The sequence below is a fragment of the Oculina patagonica genome, chromosome 6 (genome assembly GCF_052425735.1).
Source record: "Oculina patagonica isolate OP01 chromosome 6, crgOcupat, whole genome shotgun sequence".
NCBI lineage: Eukaryota > Metazoa > Cnidaria > Anthozoa > Scleractinia > Oculinidae > Oculina > Oculina patagonica.
This window is the reverse complement of record NC_135763.1, coordinates 23,229,057-23,247,098: the sequence shown is the minus strand read 5'-3', so window position 1 is coordinate 23,247,098 and position 18,042 is coordinate 23,229,057. Positions and strand designations below refer to the sequence as shown.

Genomic DNA, 18,042 nt, shown 5'->3' with positions numbered 1-18,042 from the left:
ATATTTCTTAACCAAAAGGAACAAGAATGTCCAAGAATGGGAGGGATTTCAAAGCCAAATTGGAAATTTAACTTACGTTTTTTAAGATGTAGTATCCGTTTTGTAACTCTTTTAAGCAAATTCTTATACCTATCGTACCTTTTGGTCGCTCGTCTTCGCAGTTGTCGGCCTGGTTCGTTTGCGGCGCTCGCCCCCTGCGGCCCGGCCTGTCACGGCGTACCCGGTCTCCCTTCAGCCATCCGGTTTCCCGCCCCGCCTCGTACGTCCCTCCGCTCCCCCTCTCTTCCTCTTCCCTTCACTCCATCTCTTCTCGTCTCGCCTCGCCCCGCCTCGTGCTGGCGGGGCTCCCCGCTCACCCCAGCGTGGCCTCTCCTTCGTGTCACTCCCTGTCTCTCGCGCGGGTCGGCCGCTCGGTACCGAAGGGTACGGTAAAAAGCTAAAACAAACACAAATTAGTCGTGAATATCGTTAAGAAAAGGTTTCGCTCGACGATGAAGATGTCCGGCGAACAAAGAATACCTCGAGTAGTGTAGGCTTGCTATGATAGCGTATCAATGTCAATGTTTGCTTCTTAGGGAAAAGACAGAATCTTGGTCTTTCATCCTGAAGTGCAGCCTAGCGCTGGAAAATATCAAACAACAATGGAGGTCTCTCTCACAGAGGTATTTGTGAAAATTAGATTAAAAGTTACCGAACATGACAAATGATTGTTGTAAGGAACCAGTGTGTAATTATAAAACCGTCCATCTTTCTTAATTTTTTCCCTTTGCAGATAACACTAATGTATTGACAGAAGCGAAAGTGTAGAAAACCTTTTTACCTTATTTTTTTATCATCGTCTTTTAGGAAAAATGGCGTTCATCTAACGGAGCACCAACTTCCAGGGACACTTTCATGAGGGTTTTATCGGACGTTCAAGCCATCTATGTTAGAGCCCAGTATGGTGATCATGAATCTAGTGCCATGTCATTGAGGTACATGACCAACTTTTGGTGTTTAAGAAATTGAACTTTTCTTCTCCAAGTGGCCAACTATGACTTTTTTCTTTGCACAGCATTGAAGACATCTCTCTGGACGTTTCATCTCAACACAACGTAGGTTTTGGAAAGGCTTTGTTGGTAGAACAGTGTGAATGCCCAGTGGGCTACAGTGGACTGTCTTGCGAGGTAAGTTTATTATTTTGCTTTCAAGATGAAAACTTTAAAATTTGTTTTAATATTGGCTCGATCTATGGATTTGGTGGCATATCTCGACAACGTCCGCAAGTTGAAACATTTACTTATTTTGGTCACCTGTGTGGTTATCCATTGGCATTGTTGTTAAACAGTCTTGATAATGAAAGAGTTGTGTTGTATGTGACTACAACATTAAAATGTATACCTGAAAAATTTATAACTTGTGAGATCAATTTCTCGCAGCGTTTTTTCAGGTCTCGCAAATATATGATATGAAACAGGACGTTAAACCTCTGTTATACTTCAAAGGATCGTGGGTTCGACTTAAATGGCTAACACTTTATATATTTTAAAAATTAATTTTTTTTTCAAGAAGTTTGACAGTGGTCATTAAATTTGATTACTATGTAAGTGTAACTCGTTTTGCTTGCACTGATATGGTTAACAAATATTTTTGTTCTCTTCTGAAATTTCCGCTTCGTTAGTATTGCTCCCCAGGCTACACTCGGTCAAGTGATGGACGTGGTTGTATGAAGTGCTTGTGTAACGAACATTCCGACGATTGTGACCAGGAGAACGGCACTTGCCTTGTGAGTTACTTTGTTGCTTTTGAGTATTTGATAGTATGGACTTTCTCAGTTTTAGCTCGCTCTTAGCTGTAGTACGCTTTTGAAGAATATCAAACCTAATTTTTTAACTTTTTGCAATGTATTCATTTGTATTCACTGCGTTGTTTTTTTCATGCGTTCATTAGGAGTGTCGTCACAACACTGAGGGATTACATTGTGACAGGTGTCAATCAGGTTACTTTGGAAACGCCCTCAAGGGTACGCCTAGTGACTGCCAGCTGTGTCCTTGTCCGCTAACCATACCTCCAAACCAGTACGTTTGAATATATGTATTATTACCAGTTTTAACTTATCTTTCTACTTATCTCAGATATGGTGTTGTTTGGCAAATACCCAGAGTGGGACGGATAGTACAATAGAACCCCGGTAACTCGAATTCAAAATTCAAAGAAAACAAAAAAAAAAAAAAAACAGTTCAAGTTAGCGGGGTTTTGAGTTATCGGGGTCGATTGAATATTCAATTTGCCAAGTTAATAATTGAAAGTTTATCGAGTTTTCAGCACTTCAGTACACAGTACAGTGCAACTTAACACTAATCTCGTCAGAAACTCTCAGACGATCATACATTTTTATAATGAAAGTGGAAAATGACTGTCAGATACGTGATCTTTTCGTTGCTCCGGCTCTAATTAAAATGGTTCGTTTTAGTGTTTAAATCCGATTACACGAGAAGAAGAGCTTATAAATGGAATATTTTAATGGGCATCTGTGGCGAGCTGCAAGAACCAAAAATTCGAGTTATCGGGGTAAATTTGACCCAAATTTTGATCACGGGAAACGAAATTTAGTTCGAGTAAGTGGGGTTTTTCGAGTTGTCCAAGTTCGAGTTAACCGAGTAAAAATGACTGAAAAGTGGGGTGAAATCCAAGGGAAATAGAAGTTTGTTCGAGTTAGCGGGGTTGTTCGAATTATCCGAGTTCGAGTTACCGGGGTTCTACTGTATAAATAGCGGTGGAACATAGCTACCACGTATTTACACATTAAAAATGGGAATGATAGTTTTCTACCGGCTGGCTAAGCGAAAATCAATCCATTATCTTTGTGTTTCGTTTAAGCTCTATGGCATATTTACAGCTTCCTTTGTCCGCAGTTTGTAAAGTACAAAAATGAAAGACCAGTTTTGTTTTCGTCAAATTTTTACTTATTGTCTTTTGTATTGAACCAAAATATTGTACAAATAATGTTATTTAGAGTTTTTCTGACCCTTCTCTTTCAAGGTTCAGTCCAACGTGTTTTCTTGACAACGACGGTCTTCCAACGTGTGACGCATGCCCTGCAGGATACGCGGGAAGAAACTGTGAACTGTAAGTGCTTTCTCTCTGTCAAAATTTAAGGAACCAGTTATTTAAGCAATCTTCCCTTAGATTACTAATTACATGTATATGCATTCTTAAATTGTTGTTGTGTCATTTCCTGAATCATTTGATACTGTTAGTCTCATGCTAAGTTCCGAACCTTCTCTAAGTTTCAATAATTTTCTTTTATAGTATATATAATACGTTTGTAATCATCCATGTGTTATTAGTTGTCTTAGCCATCTATTGTGTGCTTTTCTTTTTTTTTAATATTTTTACATTCATATGTAATAATAACTTTATAGACTTCCCTAATAGTGTGCTTTTTTTCGTTTTCGTTTTTTTGTCTACGTATCTGTTCTCTTGCCGACCTGTACTTTATTTTCATTTAATGCTAATGTTAACTGGCTGCCTGGCTCTACTAGCCCCTATGTTCAGGCAGCTAGTACTCTTACTAATTTCCTCCCAGTATTGATCTTTTCGTGTAAGTGCAAGAGTACATTAAAGGTTGTTGTTGTTGTTATTGTTGTTGCACCGGTAGTGCTTTAACGTGTTCAACGTTTGGAATGTGGCCGTAAGAAAACGTAACAGCTCACTCGAGTAATAATGAACAAAAAGGCAGCAGTTTTCTATCTTGTTTTTTGAACAAATAAGACGTGAAACTGAAGAATATCACACGTTGTTTTGTGTTAATGTCTATATGTTATCCATTATTATTTTATAATACTTAGGTATTTATTTACATCTTTTTACAGCTGCACAGCAAACTTTACAGGAAATCCCATGATTCACCATTCCAAATGTGAACTAGCAGGTATCTTGCATGTTTGCGCTTTTTGAGCTTGACGGTGCCGACTCACGAAGCGACATGTCGTAGGGACAAAGTCGCAACATGTACACACCCTGGGGTACACACACAGGAAAATGCAGTAAAGACACGGTGCATCGACACGTCCCCTCGTGTGCGCTAATAGTTTTCAAGGGTCATGTCTTTGTCTGATAATAGTCAATTGTAATTTCATATCACGCTATTCGAATTGTTTATTTTACGTCACTGCGTGACCTTTACTTACAGATTGTATAGGCAATAAATCACGTACTGATTCAAGGCTAACTAAGAATAACTATGAGCTAGATTTAAGGCTATGTTTTACAATAGGATCTAGCGAGCCAAGATTTAACCGCAGCATGATTGTACTTCATTTCTCGGATGTATAAGCCATTTTGATGTAAAGCTTTAATTCAGAATGTAATAGCGATTGAGACGAGATTGAGAGATAGTCCTTTTGATTGTGAATCAGCGTCGGGAGAAGTTCCCGAACAGTGTCGCTGCAACTGCTTCCTGCTACACTGTGTGTGCACATGTTACGAGATGTCACTGTGTATTCTTGTGTGTTCATCTTATAAGACATTTCAAAAAGGTGCAATCGTGGCGGGAAATACAGTGCTTCTATAGCGAACCAAGTTAACAGATATAACAGTAATTGCGCCGTTGTTTTAGCTTGATTCAATAATTTTATCTTTTGTCTTTGTAATGAACTAAAAAAGGAAATTAAAGAAGTTAAAATTACTGTATCGTTATTTTTACCATTGTTATCGTCCAAAACCCAGTCTTACTTATACGTTGCACGTTGTAACGCTTCTTCTAATTTGTAAATTTATTTCTCATAGTTTTAGGACTCATAAGGAAATGTGACTTGCGCGGTAGCCTGGACACTCAACCGGACAACAGAACACCAAAATGTTTGTGCAAGGTTAACAAAATGAATTTTATTTGTTGTTGTTTTTGTTGTTAATATTCTCATAATGCTTCGACAGCCGACACGAAACTGAACTTTAAAACAGTTTTTCCTTACAGAGAACAATGCACAAATATTGTATGGAGCTTTACGTTTATCTTCTTTACCTATTTTTAGGCCAATGTTCATGGTGTTAGCTGTGATGCCTGTAAACCAGGATTTTTCAACCTACAAGCTGGCAATCCTCAGGGCTGTACACCTTGTTTCTGTAATGGAGTTACTGACAGTTGCCAGAGCGCCCTGCTCAATAGGACTCAGGTAAGCAAGCCAGTTTCTGTTTTCCCGAAATTGTAGAGAGGTGTTAATATTGCGCAAAATACGATGCCAAGCAATTCCCGTAGAATTGGTTCTGAGTTTCCACAGTGTGTAAACTAACGATTACTGTAAAATGGTGTGCTGATCAAATTTGGGCGATTTAGATGGCTGGAAAACTTGCAGTCGCGTTTTTAATTTCGCGGACATTTCTCTGTAAGACCGAGTCAAACTGAGTAGAAAAAATTCTAAATTAAATGCGTCTTTTTAGAAATGTCAGAAACATATATTAGTTTATTGACCAAGGTCAAGTTCAAGTTTGCGGGATATTGGTCATGTACATTTTTTTGCGTCCATTAAAATGGACCGAGGTCTATAAACCCGCAAAAAAAAAAACAACGAGGCCAATACCACGCAATTTTGGCCGAACAAGCTTGATCAATAGAGGATTTATTCAATGGCAACAACAGTGTTTTTAGCAAACAACAACAACAACAAATTTACAGAAAAATCGCGGGAAATCCCAAGCGGGCAAGATAGGCCCATCATGCCCGCTCGGGTTGCCAATCACAAGGCAGGGTTTACCTTATCTTGCCCGCTCGCGGAGCCAGCCATATGATAATAAGCGATTATTGGATGAGGTTAAGCATGATATCGTGAATTATCAAAACTGAGGTCTGTGTTATCAGACACGAGGTTTTGATAATTCACGATATCATGCGAAAACCGAATTCAATAATTGTTTTATTATACGTTTTCAAACAATTTGGAAACCAAAACTTTTATCTGATGCAAAATGGCTTTATTTCAAAATGTGCACTTACGTTCCTCCAGGTTCTTCTCCCTCAAATAATCATTCAGAATTTTTATACTTGTTTTTGTTGTTCTCTTGGTGTTGTTAGAATCTTTGTTCTCGATCAAAACTTTCAATTCCTCTTCGGAAACGGGGGCGAATCGCTCAGCCATATTTTCAAAAGTTTCACAGCACTACACGGACGAAGGGCTTGGAAACTAGGTGGACTTTGAAGTCGACATGATAACCCAATATCTGCTGCAGATATTGGGTTATCATGTCAAGTCCACATGCTACTGTATATTGGCTGAATGCTCTCGACCAATCACATGTAAAAATTTTTTTCCAAAAAAAAAAAAAAAAAAAAAAAAAAAATTAAAAAAAATAAAAAAAAACAAACTCGCCAGGCCATGTTTCAAAGTAATTCTAATATATAATAAGACTAATTATATGTATCTCTTACTAACTTACTTACTAACCTAGCTACCTACCTACCTACTTATTTGCTTGCTTGCTTGTTTGCTTGCTTGCTTGCTTACTTACCAAAATCGATACCAAAAAGTTTCTTCCGATGCTTTTGTCCAAAGCGAGACTTAAGTTATATATACTGACATGTCTTCGCTATTTTTCTTAGATCCGTTCTACGTTCTCAGTGAATAAGCTGATGAATTTCACACTTGTCACATTGGACCTTACCCCAGTGAACTCTTCAGATCTCTTTGTTAATCCGCTTACAAAAGAGTTGACCTTCCAATCATTTGTGGTGGAAAGCCTTCAGGACACGATTTTATACTGGAAGTTGCCACAAGAATACACTGGAAACAAGGTTGGTTACCAACAGGCTGTTTTGACGTTTATTGCAAAATAAACCCCTAATGATGCAAACAGCCGAAAACCTTTGGTTTCAACATTTTAATTTTACAATTTGTAACCTTTTAGCCTTGTAAATAGCATTATCAACTCCATAAATAAATTATTCGTATTCCGTTTTTATTTAGGTGACGTCATACGGTGGTATTTTAAACCACGTGTTCTCGTTTGTCGCACGTTCTGATGGAGAGCTAATATCCGCACCAGATATCATCTTGGTTGTAAGTAATAATGAGTAATTAATTTAAAAAAAAATAATCCTAATCTTGTTAGTTTAATCCGTCTAACTAAAAAAAACATCGTATGCAGTAAATGTCTGGGATAAGAAAATAAGAGGTTTCTGTTGAAGTTTTGTTTTACTGGAAAAGACGAATTGACTGTAAGTCAATCTACCATCAGTATGGTTAAAGTAAATCTTTTTTTTTTGCGGTTTTAAATTTTCTGGCATGATTTAACTCGGCTTATTCTTCACTTGGCTCGTTTTCCTTTGTTTTTTCAGGCTAATTATATTGAATAAACCCCGCTAATTAGCAACTGTCTGAAAAGCTGGGGGCGGCTTTGATTGTAACAGGGAAGAGTGGGGCTGATATTCTAATATTCCCCTAGGGGAAGATAAGATTAAAACCCCCGGGAAAATATAAGGAAAATACCCCCCCCAAAAAAAAAAAAACCAAAAAAAAAAAAAAAAAAAAAAAAAAAAAAAAAAAAAAAATTTATTTTTCATGGATTTTTTTTATATATAAAAAAAAACAAAAAAAAGGGCGACAAAACCTCCACGGTTTTTTTTTTAAATCCGGCGGAGCAGTTCTTTTTTTTTTTCCTTTCCCCCCTCCCCTTTTCCCATTTTTTCCCCCCCCCCTCTTCCCCCCCAATCAAAACTTTTCCCCTCTTCCAATCTTCCAATTTCCATTTTCAAAAATTTAACTTTCCTCGCAGACTCGCTCACTTTTGCCAACTTTGCAGTAAAGTGGTGAAAAAAGGTGGTTACAAAGTTGTCGGAACTATTAATCTATTGTATAGCTTGTTTGGCACGCATATTGATTGTTTTGGTCGGCGTATCAAAAACGAAAGAATAACCTGTTTATTATAAAATTTAACAATGTAGAAACCCCAGTGCGTCTTTTCGGAACCTTTTTTTCTGTTGTTAAGTGTGTGTCGGGAAAAACATTTGTTTTTTCTTCAGCGTACCTACATAAAAACAACGAAGAAAAGCATGTTTCTTATTGTTTTAAGCCACTGTTGATACCTCGCCCATGTGAAAAATAAGCCGATTATTTTTAGGCACCTCGGGGATATGTGTTTTATTCACCGAGGGCGCATATCGCCTCGTTGCCTAAAAATAACCCTTACATATATTTCGAACGAGGGCAAATTCCATTCACAAAGGGAACACAAATTTTCATTGTTGGTTGGTTAATTTCTTTTCGCCATCTTAGTATCTAAGAGCCTGGAAAAATTATATTATCAACTACAGATATTGAAAAATAACCATGGTTTATTTCGGCTTTTGGCCGAATATCGTTTTGCGGGAATTCACTGTTTTTCCTTCTCGTTTCTTATCTTACCGAATACATAAAACAGTTGAAAGAAACTCAACTCAGTACAGAGCGATTAGCAGTAACCAGCATGTAGAAAATAGTATATATAATTTATTGTATGGTTCTAACATTCATTCTAAACAATATTCAACGTCGAGGTGAGGTCATGACTATCGTCGTATGAGAAGTCGCTACCTTACGAAACTTTGCGATATGCCGTTTTCTCCCAACAGATTTAAAGTTAATTTCCTTTAGACCTTGTAGCTCGTAATAATATGCAAGGTGGTTTGTTTTCACACCACAGTACAAGTTTTCACAGCACAAACACACTAAAAACTTTGCTTTTTCACATGTTTTAGGGAAAATACATCTCTCTTTACCACTTCAAAGAAACTTCTGCAGAGAGTAACGAAGAGACAGCTTACCAAGTCATGTTTGACGAGGTTTGTTCCCTCACAGTGTTTTGATTGTCTTTTTAGTTCACTTAACTACAAAAAATTACAAGAAAATATTTAAAAATTCTTTTCTTTCTTTTAGCACTTTTGGAGTGACGGCGATGGTGGAGAGATATCACGTGACCAACTAATTATGGCAATGCATCAGGTCGAGGCACTTTTGATCAGGGCTTCCTATAGCACCCGGATGTTACAAACAACGTATGATCGATGATTTGTGCATGTACAAATGATTTAATAGTCATCCGTACAGCAGTCAATCATTCATTCATGCGATCGTTCGTTCTTTAGTCCATTTATTCTTTTTCCCTTACTGTTGCAGTTTGCGTGAAGTTTCCTTGGACATTGCAATTAATGACGTAACCAATCAGTCACGTGCTTCTTCGGTTGAGCAGTGCGCATGTCCATTGGAATACCAGGGTTTGTCCTGTGAGGTATGTAAGCTTGTTTGTAATTCGAAATAACCATTAAAGGAAACTGGACAAATGATGTTGACCTTTAGTACAAAATATAACTAGATTAGGTATCATTTTTGTGATTCGGTTATTAATTTTAACAGTTTGACCCCCAAAAGAAACTGGCTAGCTGTTTTAGGAGATCTTCTTAGTCCACTGGGTGTGACAAAATTGCCTAAACTAGTGAAACGCATTTTTTTCTTTTTTCTTACTAGTATTCTTCTTTTTGACAGTCTTGTAAACCGGGTTTCTATCGTTCACGTGTTGGCCCGTACCTTGGCACGTGCATCAAATGTGATTGTCACGGACATTCACGTGATAACTACTGTGATCCTGAGACCGGAGAATGCAAGGTCAGTGGTTCTAGTCATAGTCAGTTTTAATGTTAAACTAGTTCTCACTTAGTGACTAAAAAATATTTACTTCAACAGAATTGTCAACACTACACTGCAGGTTTTCGCTGTCACAATTGTCTTACCGGTTTCTATGGAAACGCTACAATTGGAAAACCGTCGGACTGTAAGCCGTGTCCTTGCCCAATGACGTCACCACCAAACAGGTAAGTAAGGAGGCCAAAGAAACATTCTCTTGAGTGGCGACATAATCTTGTCCAGCATTTGAGGTGGTTAAGAAAAGCTTGTAGAAGGGGAACCAGATTGTAATACGAAACAAAAGGTGCCAAACGGAAAGAAACAAAAAAAAAAAACCATTTCATTTAATCGGTCATGCATTTAAACAAAATAGTAATCATTTTTGTCAAGGTTTTTCCAATCAAAATCAATTTTCTGTTTCTGTTTCTTTATTTAACTTAACACTGTAAAAAAAACTTTCACACGACGTCATTGTGACGAACCTTAACAACACTTCGACTGGTTGCTAGGTTTAGTCCCACGTGCTTCATGGCAGAAGATGGTCAACCGACATGTGACGCATGCCCACCAGGGTATGGCGGCAGAAGGTGTGACAGGTAAGTTAACGGAAACGTAAGTGTATTTTCAGAAAAGAAAGTTCTCTCAGCGTTTTAAAATGAGCTGTAATTTCGAGAGGTTTTCGTAAATCGATGCAATTTTATTAGAAAGGCAGCGTGGCCTCGCCGGACTTGACACCCGGAGGACCCGGGTTCAAGTCCCGTTCTGACCACCACCTGAAGTTTTTTTACGATAGACCCGAGTTCAACTCCTCGGCCACGCTTGTAAATAGCCAACTGGTTTGCACCCTGCAAGTCGGGATTTTTAACTGTGTTATCTTTATTTGTAAAATTTCTTTTTAATGTTTGAATGCTCGACCACATAAGCGCTTATGCAAAATTAGTTACCTAAGGAAAACAAACGTCATTTTTAGAACCAGAATCTCGAATTTTACAAACGCATTATTTGTCCTGTTAAGTTCTATAGACTTACATGTGATAATGAAGATGACGATGATTTTTGCGTTCAAAGTTTTCTGTTTGGGGTCAGTCTGATGTACTGCAGGATCGACATCCCTGCCTCAATGTGATTCGTCCACCATCAACTTGTCCCGCTGTTCCACTACTTTTGGCATCGCTAAAAACTTGGTTCCTTATCAACTAAAAAAAATGTGAACATTTGAAGTTGATAGTTGTTATTCGTACGGTTTGTCGTTATCTCATTGTTGTTTTTGTTTGTTTGTTTGTTTGGTTAGTTGGTTGTTTTCTTTCAGTTCTGCTTTTTGGTTCTTCCAATGAGAAGATAATATTGACGTGCCGTAGGGAATTAATAAAACCTCTTTACGAACATTTTTCGTGAAAACGTTTTACTACATTCGACAATACATGTTCATTTCTCAGATGCATTCGGCCTTATGTTGGAAATCCGACCGAGCCTAGAGGGAACTGCAAGCTGGGTAAGAATTTATCTGATTTCGACTCTTTTTATTTTGTCACTTACACGTAAAGGAATTGATGTTCAAGATTGTCAAATAGCTAACTTACGATTCATTTTAAATCTTACATAGATACAACTCTGTACCTTTTGCAAAGTTTACCTCAAAGAGACACTTTTCTCTGCAAGGACATAGTGCACTTTGATTAATGAACTACAATCTTCTCTAAGCAATTGTAGCATTGATATGTCGTGAAAGCTGTTAGTGACAGACTTTTTTTTAACTGAGTGAAGGACAAAATGCGTTGATCTTTTCACAAGCTCCTGCTATTAGTTACATTTTTCTCCCTTTCCTTTCTCTTTTAGAACTTGATTGCGGATGTGATGTTCGTGGCAGCGTCAACAGCTCTTGTGATCCTGTCACTAGGCAGTGCTTTTGTAAGGTAAGAGATGATAATATGCACAAACTGGAGTAACCATGTAACCAGCAGTCAGGTAGGGTAACCTAATTATTCGGTGAAAGAGTTGGTTACAGAATCACTTCTACATAGCTGTAACAGCTATAAGGATAGCTTGGAAAGGACGAAGAATTGCGACTGTTTCCATTTCTTGGCAAATTTCCCCTTTTCTTCGTTGAGCTGTAAAATTTATGCCTATTGAAAAGCGCAAAGAGTAACAAAAAGCAAATTTGACATAAACAATAGCCAAGAGGTACAGAGAGGAGAGGAGAGCGGTGCAATCTGCTTGGTAACCAGTCCTGGTCTCACTTGCTCGTTGTTGTGGTGCCATGGAGGCCGGAATTCGTGCACTTTCTTTGGCGGTCGATTTATCGCTTGATGAATTGTTGCTGGTGAACAAAAACAGAAACTCAGTTAACACTAACATTAACCTTTGGATGCTCCGAACGTTTTACAGTTTTATCGTGATACTGAGTTCTAATAAGGCTATTGTTTATGTTATTCGTCGTCCGAGTATTTCCGCTCGACGCTTGTTATCGCATCCTTTGCTGTGCAGTGGGGTAATTTGTTTTGTCGGCACTTGATGGACCTTTGACAAGGAGATAGCAGTTAGCAAATGATCACTTAGGAAAAGCTTCAATTTGAATTAGGTGCAACTACAATCACGCAAAAAATAATTTATAATTTTGTTCATTTTACCGTGTAATTTTCTTTCGAGACGTGATCTAAAAAAGATCCACCCTTAATCTAATTGAAACAAAGTTAAATCAAGTAAACAGAATTTTTGTTTCTTTTTTCGTGTGTGGCCTATTTGTGGTACCTTCTTATCTAGGACACAACTGTTTTCCAATAAATTGCCTGCCTATTATTTTAATGATTAATGTATTTTTCCTAAATAGCCGCACATACTTTAATTAAAAGAAACAGCAAGCTTGCCCTGTTGTATTTCCTAATATAAAACGTTTTTGACGTGTAGTGAAGTATTCTACAAAACAACCATTACTTATCACTTACTTTCAGTTTTAATAAACCTGTTCAACATTTTTGGACTAAAAGGAAAACAGCTCTTCTCAAAGTAAATAAATAACGCTATTTGGAAGTCTAACAATCCATTGTCTTAATATACAAAGTGTCAGTTACGCAGAGGATCATTTCATTCTAAAACATGTTACCTGTGATAAGATCTGAGAGGAGTAAAATTCCTGAGAAACTACGGAAATTGTTCGTTGCAATGCATCGAGATATCAACTTTGTCTTGAACCGGACGTGAAATTTTCCCACGTTACAGCTCTCCCAGACTTGTTTTGCTTATGGTGGGAAAACTTTGTAGTATAAACAACGCTCCGAAAGCTTGTCGTGTTTTTCTGACTTTTAAATTTCTAATTAGCCATTTCGTGAGGATGATAAGGTTAGAAGGCTATCGATAACCTTTATTCATTACACTCAAGTCACACTGATTTACTTCGCTTCTAAAATATTGACAGGCTGTTTATAAAAGCGAGTGATTTACAAACGCTTTTTTTATTTTTACGAAGTCTTTGCCAGCGCGTTATGCAAATGACAGCTTCTTTCAACTCAGTTTTCTTCAGATTCTCGTTTTCGTGCGTCCTGTCGTGCAAAAAAGGTGTGAAGATGCCGACATAGTAACCAGATCATCACTTATCTCGCGGGCTTTTATCGCAAACGCAGAACATGGTCAAAGGCTACCGGATTGGGTTTCAATAAGCACTCTCCTAAGTTGTCATGGTCATCCACGATGACACGTATTGAGAATCTTACTATCGATCAAATGAAATCTCATTTCATGAAAGTAGATTCTCCCAAGGAAGAGGAAAACGCGACTTCTCCGCATCTTAATCTTGAGTGTCATCTCAGTCAGCTATCTGTCGTAAAGAAGGTTGGAAAATCTTCCAAGCGAAAGCTGCTTATCCCTTCTGTTGCACAATGAATCGGTATTTCTTTGTGATTACTGTTGTTTTCCTGCATTGTACGGTAACGGTTTCAATCCAGGTAAGCTTAACTACTTATTGGTAGATTAGACCTACTGAGACTAAAGCCATGTTCCAGCAACAACTGCGGAGATGTTTAAATACCAGATACGATAATTCGTGGATTGCAGTTTGTGCGGCTCCAAAGAGCGTTTACGGCTGCTCCAGTTTTCCTCCCTTTCGAGTGTTTCGCTTAGATCGGAACCTTGTAGTGTAACTATTTACTACAAATAAGGTTTTTCTATTACACCATTTAATCGAGAAGCCTTTCTCTCTGAAGAAGACGAGATTAACTGTGTTAATTAAAACCCATGCATGCCCACCCAAAGCCAGAGTAATTTTTCTAACAGATGCATTTTTTTCTTCGGCTGAAACGTTTCCTCTCTTCGTCGTTCTTTAAATTTGATTTTGTTACAGTTTATACTGGCTGTGTTTATACCTCTGTGATCCAAAATGGTTGTAATTTTGCTGGTGAAATATGAATGCACACTCATCAAACTGAGTGACCTTTCACCTATTTCTTTCTTGAATTGAAATGTGTGCATAGAAAATCGGGCTTTTTCAGTAATATGTTTGTGCTGTAATCTTAGCTACTCTTTCCTCCTTGAACCGTGCGTTTTACATCCATTCTCATTTTATATGTCTCGTATAATTTCACAATTCACGATTAATAGAAAACTGAACACTGATTTTTTTTTATCACGCAGCCGTATTTTCTATTTTCTTCTTGCATTTGTTATGACTAAAAACTTTTTTGTGTGATTTTCAACAATTGTCATTAACCAGACCCCAAGATCAACCCAGCATTGTGATATGAGCTTATCTAACCACCCGACAAGGCCGACATCTTTCTAATGGGACGTGCTCGTATTATCGTTTACAATGTTGAGTGGTTTGTGACAAGTGACATCAACGCGAGGAAATAGTTCAGTTGACGGGAGCTGGAAGACAAAAAATAAAACGAGAAACAAGGAATGATAAAATCCAAAAAATCTTGATTTTATACAGAACAACAAGGCACTAACACGTTCTTTGATAGTGACAGGCAATCTTTTACAGATGGAAAATAAATGAGACAGTCAATAAGTCTTGATACGGAGGAGGTGGGGAGGTATTCCCCCCTCACACCCCTCCAAAAAAAGGAAGCATGTACGTACCCTTGCGGAGCACTGAAATGAGTTTATAAAATGTCCCTTTTTGGTCCGCATTTGGGTAGAAGCTACCAGTTAAAAAGCTTACCGTAAAAGCTTTAAATTCCCTGAGGGAGTGGGGGAACTTTTAAATATTAGGGAATGGGACGCTTACAACTCATTAGTCACAGCTTGCGTTTATAATCGATCATAAATAGAAGGAGCAGATTGTTCTTTGTTTTAAAAACAAATATGATGGACGGATATTCAACTTAAAAAAATTGTTCTTTTCATGTTCAGAATTTGTAAAAGCTTTCCATCTTGGGAAATGGGGCTGCTAAGTAGAAAGGGAGAGCTTAGGAACTGTAATCTCTGTAATAGAGCTTTACGGTATAGGTCATTGATTGTTTAAAAAGCCGATTGAAGGCCGCTTCAGGTCAAAAATTTCGTACGGATTTTCGTAGTTAGGTCTCGTTGAACAGTCGTGGACAGTGTCAGTTACAGAATCGAAAGACGGATCAGACAGAGACAAGTGGAAAATCCTGTACAAGATTAATGATTGACGCCGCAAAAGAAGTTGTAGTGATCTTATAAGCCAAATGTTAGGTCAGGAATTAAAAGAGTTGGACATCATAAAGCTACTCTTAAGTTCAAATGAAACCTTTAAATCATCTTTAAAAACCATAAATGTACACTAGAAGTGCTTCACCATGTAAGTAAGAGGATGAATGCCCAAAATTTAACAAAGTTTTTAAAATCGCTCGTGCGATCTATCCAAACGCTTTCCTTGTTGACCTTTTAAGATTCACAGTGACCGGATAAGTCTAATACACAAAGTAGAAAAATCCATTCTCTACTGTGAGTTTTGGCGCCCTCCTGTTCCTTAAGCTATCAGAAACGTTAATTTCAAGAGCTTTTCAATTTAAAACTCGCTATAGATAACCTCCCAAAAACGGTTTTCCGGTTCTTTTAAATCCCGGGTGCCCGATGACGTACCATTTGTACGGCAAGAAAAGGTCGAAAATCAAATAAACTTTAAATAAGTCTGCTCTTTCATTTCGGTTAAAGCGTATCTTTAACTCTTTCAGTGCTAAAGTCGACTTTTGTCGACATTTGGAGGAGCAGTCAATGAACCACTTGTGACGTCATTAATTTGAAAGTCAGCAGATTTTGGTGATAAGCATCTGATAGAGCTAGGTTTGACCTTTTCAAAGAACTATTCACTTTGCGTATCGGTCGCATCCTAACAGAGCTAAATCGAGAAAAAGTCAATCACTTTTTAGTGCAAAATCGGTGCTTAAAAAGGCCAAAACACCTGTAAAAGATCGAGGTCCTCTTGACAGGGTTTACCAATGTTTTTATCAAAACTTTTTTGGTCTAAAGGAAGGACGGATACAGTAGAAAGAAGTGGAAATAACAAAGCCAAGAGAAACGAAAGGAAAAGGAGCAAGAAAAAAAAATGGAAACGATTTCGCCAAAAAAAAAAAAAAAGAAAGTCCAAATTTTGGCTTATGCGCATGCACCAAAGTACATTTTTGTACATTTTTTAATGGAATCTTCCTCAAAATCTTGCTGCATTGTGGAAAAGTGCTTTTTAAGTAAAGTTAAGGGAAATCCAGGATCGTAGCATCAAAAATTCAGTTTAACGGTAAAAAAAAAACCCAGTTTTTGGAGAAATTCAGCACTGAAAGGGTTAAGGTGAAAACTTAAAAAAACGCGAAGTTGATCATAACTGTGATGGAATGCTGCCGATCTCCACGAGACAACGTTTTTAATACTGTTTCAGTTTTTGGTAACAAAAATGTGCTGTCCGCAAATGATAACCACCTTCTGTTGCATGCCATCACATTTGTGACTTGCAAGTGATTTCCGCCAATCAGAGTGCGTGTAGTATCTCACGGTTATTTTCTCTTGTGTCTCTAGAAAAATGTGGAAGGCAAGACGTGTGACAGGTGCAAGCGATCCTTCTTCAACTTGCAGTCGGACGAGCCTGAGGGGTGTGTGTCGTGCTTCTGTTTTGGCTTGACGAATGATTGTAAATGTGCCAATTATTACAAAGACACGGTAAGTATGCTGGCTAATCTTACTCTTTTACAATCATTTGCTAAAGCTTTCTTTGCATACGATGTATAAATTGTGAATAATTAATTTGCGGGCGGAGATATCTGGAATAAATTTGAACTCCCACTAGTTCGCTGTATGATCACCTCATAGGAGGAAATCCCATAACTTGAGGCAGTCCTGTACGCGTTCATTTTCAAAAGAGCCAGATCGCTTAGTTGACGTCAAATGCTTTTGATGGATAAATGGAAAGTCAGTTATCTTTGACTATAATAGGGGGTTTAATCCGCAAATAAAATTAATGTTTCTATGTAAAAATACCGTGGAAGTGCCGTTGTACAGCGCTTTAAATGGCAGTATCACGGGAATTCTTACACGTTTAGGTGTTAACTATGATAGAGTTATGAGGGTGCACTCAGTGATCAACAAAAAAAGCGTTTGAACAACAAAGAAAAGCATATTCCATTCTAAAAGGTATGAATAAATGGAATTAATTGTTTATATGCGATTTTGTTCCAAGTAGGCACTGTTGAATTTGAAAACGTCTGCCAGACGTTTTCAAAGTTTTAGAACTCTGACTGTCATATCCGTCCGTAGCCAAACCACCTATGAACAATTTTCATGATTTGTAAAGTACATTTTAGCAATGTCAGGCCATTATAAGCGGCTTCTTATTAATACCAACACTTTCATTGCATTTTCAAGTAACACAAAATCATGGTGACACTGTTCCTTTAAATTCGTCTGATACTGAAGGTCCGGTGAAAGTAGTACAAGATACCCGCAACGTTACATGTATTAATTTGCTATATCATTTTCATTTTTGATGTAGTTCCTTTTTATTTTACCTCAACGTGTGTATATTTCAGATTCGTCTGCGTATTGCCCTACTAGACGGTCCAAACTTCTTACGACTCTCCGACTTGTCAGGTGACTCGATTATCAGCTCGGGTTTCCAAGTAGAGGGTGATCCGGGACATTATGTTTATGACAAGTTTGACCAGTTACCAGCAGCGACGTACTACTGGTTCTTGGGCCGGGAATTTAGAGGAGATATGGTGAATATAGTTTGTTCGTTCGTTTGTTTGTTTGTTTGTTTGTTTGTTTGTTTGTTTGTTTGTTTGTTTAGGTAATAAGAGCGATTTCTTTGAACTCCCTTAGCTGTCAGTTATGCACCTTAATTTTTTTGTCCCAAGCCACAATCCATTTCACAATTTTTGGGACACTTCCCCCCTCTTTCTCTCTCAGTCTTGATATGAATAATCTGAGACTTCACATAGTGAGATGCAAAAACGGACACATG

The 18,042-nt window shown here is 37.9% G+C and overlaps 1 protein-coding gene across 1 annotated transcript in view; it reads left to right on the top strand.

Moving 5' to 3' along the window:
- Positions 1–18,042, top strand: part of LOC144657206 (basement membrane-specific heparan sulfate proteoglycan core protein-like) — a 49,061-nt gene that overhangs the window by 8,601 nt on the left and 22,418 nt on the right. The window contains exons 8-28 of the mRNA XM_078517518.1: positions 576–662; positions 847–974; positions 1,055–1,166; positions 1,661–1,765; positions 1,930–2,057; positions 3,022–3,108; positions 3,855–3,913; positions 4,771–4,853; positions 5,016–5,156; positions 6,578–6,769; positions 6,942–7,034; positions 8,711–8,794; positions 8,889–9,007; positions 9,129–9,240; positions 9,495–9,614; positions 9,693–9,820; positions 10,142–10,228; positions 11,069–11,124; positions 11,469–11,545; positions 16,602–16,742; positions 17,609–17,797. Of these exons, the coding sequence (XP_078373644.1) occupies positions 576–662; positions 847–974; positions 1,055–1,166; positions 1,661–1,765; positions 1,930–2,057; positions 3,022–3,108; positions 3,855–3,913; positions 4,771–4,853; positions 5,016–5,156; positions 6,578–6,769; positions 6,942–7,034; positions 8,711–8,794; positions 8,889–9,007; positions 9,129–9,240; positions 9,495–9,614; positions 9,693–9,820; positions 10,142–10,228; positions 11,069–11,124; positions 11,469–11,545; positions 16,602–16,742; positions 17,609–17,797 (2,328 nt within the window). The remainder of the gene's footprint in view (positions 1–575; positions 663–846; positions 975–1,054; positions 1,167–1,660; positions 1,766–1,929; positions 2,058–3,021; positions 3,109–3,854; positions 3,914–4,770; positions 4,854–5,015; positions 5,157–6,577; positions 6,770–6,941; positions 7,035–8,710; positions 8,795–8,888; positions 9,008–9,128; positions 9,241–9,494; positions 9,615–9,692; positions 9,821–10,141; positions 10,229–11,068; positions 11,125–11,468; positions 11,546–16,601; positions 16,743–17,608; positions 17,798–18,042) is intronic.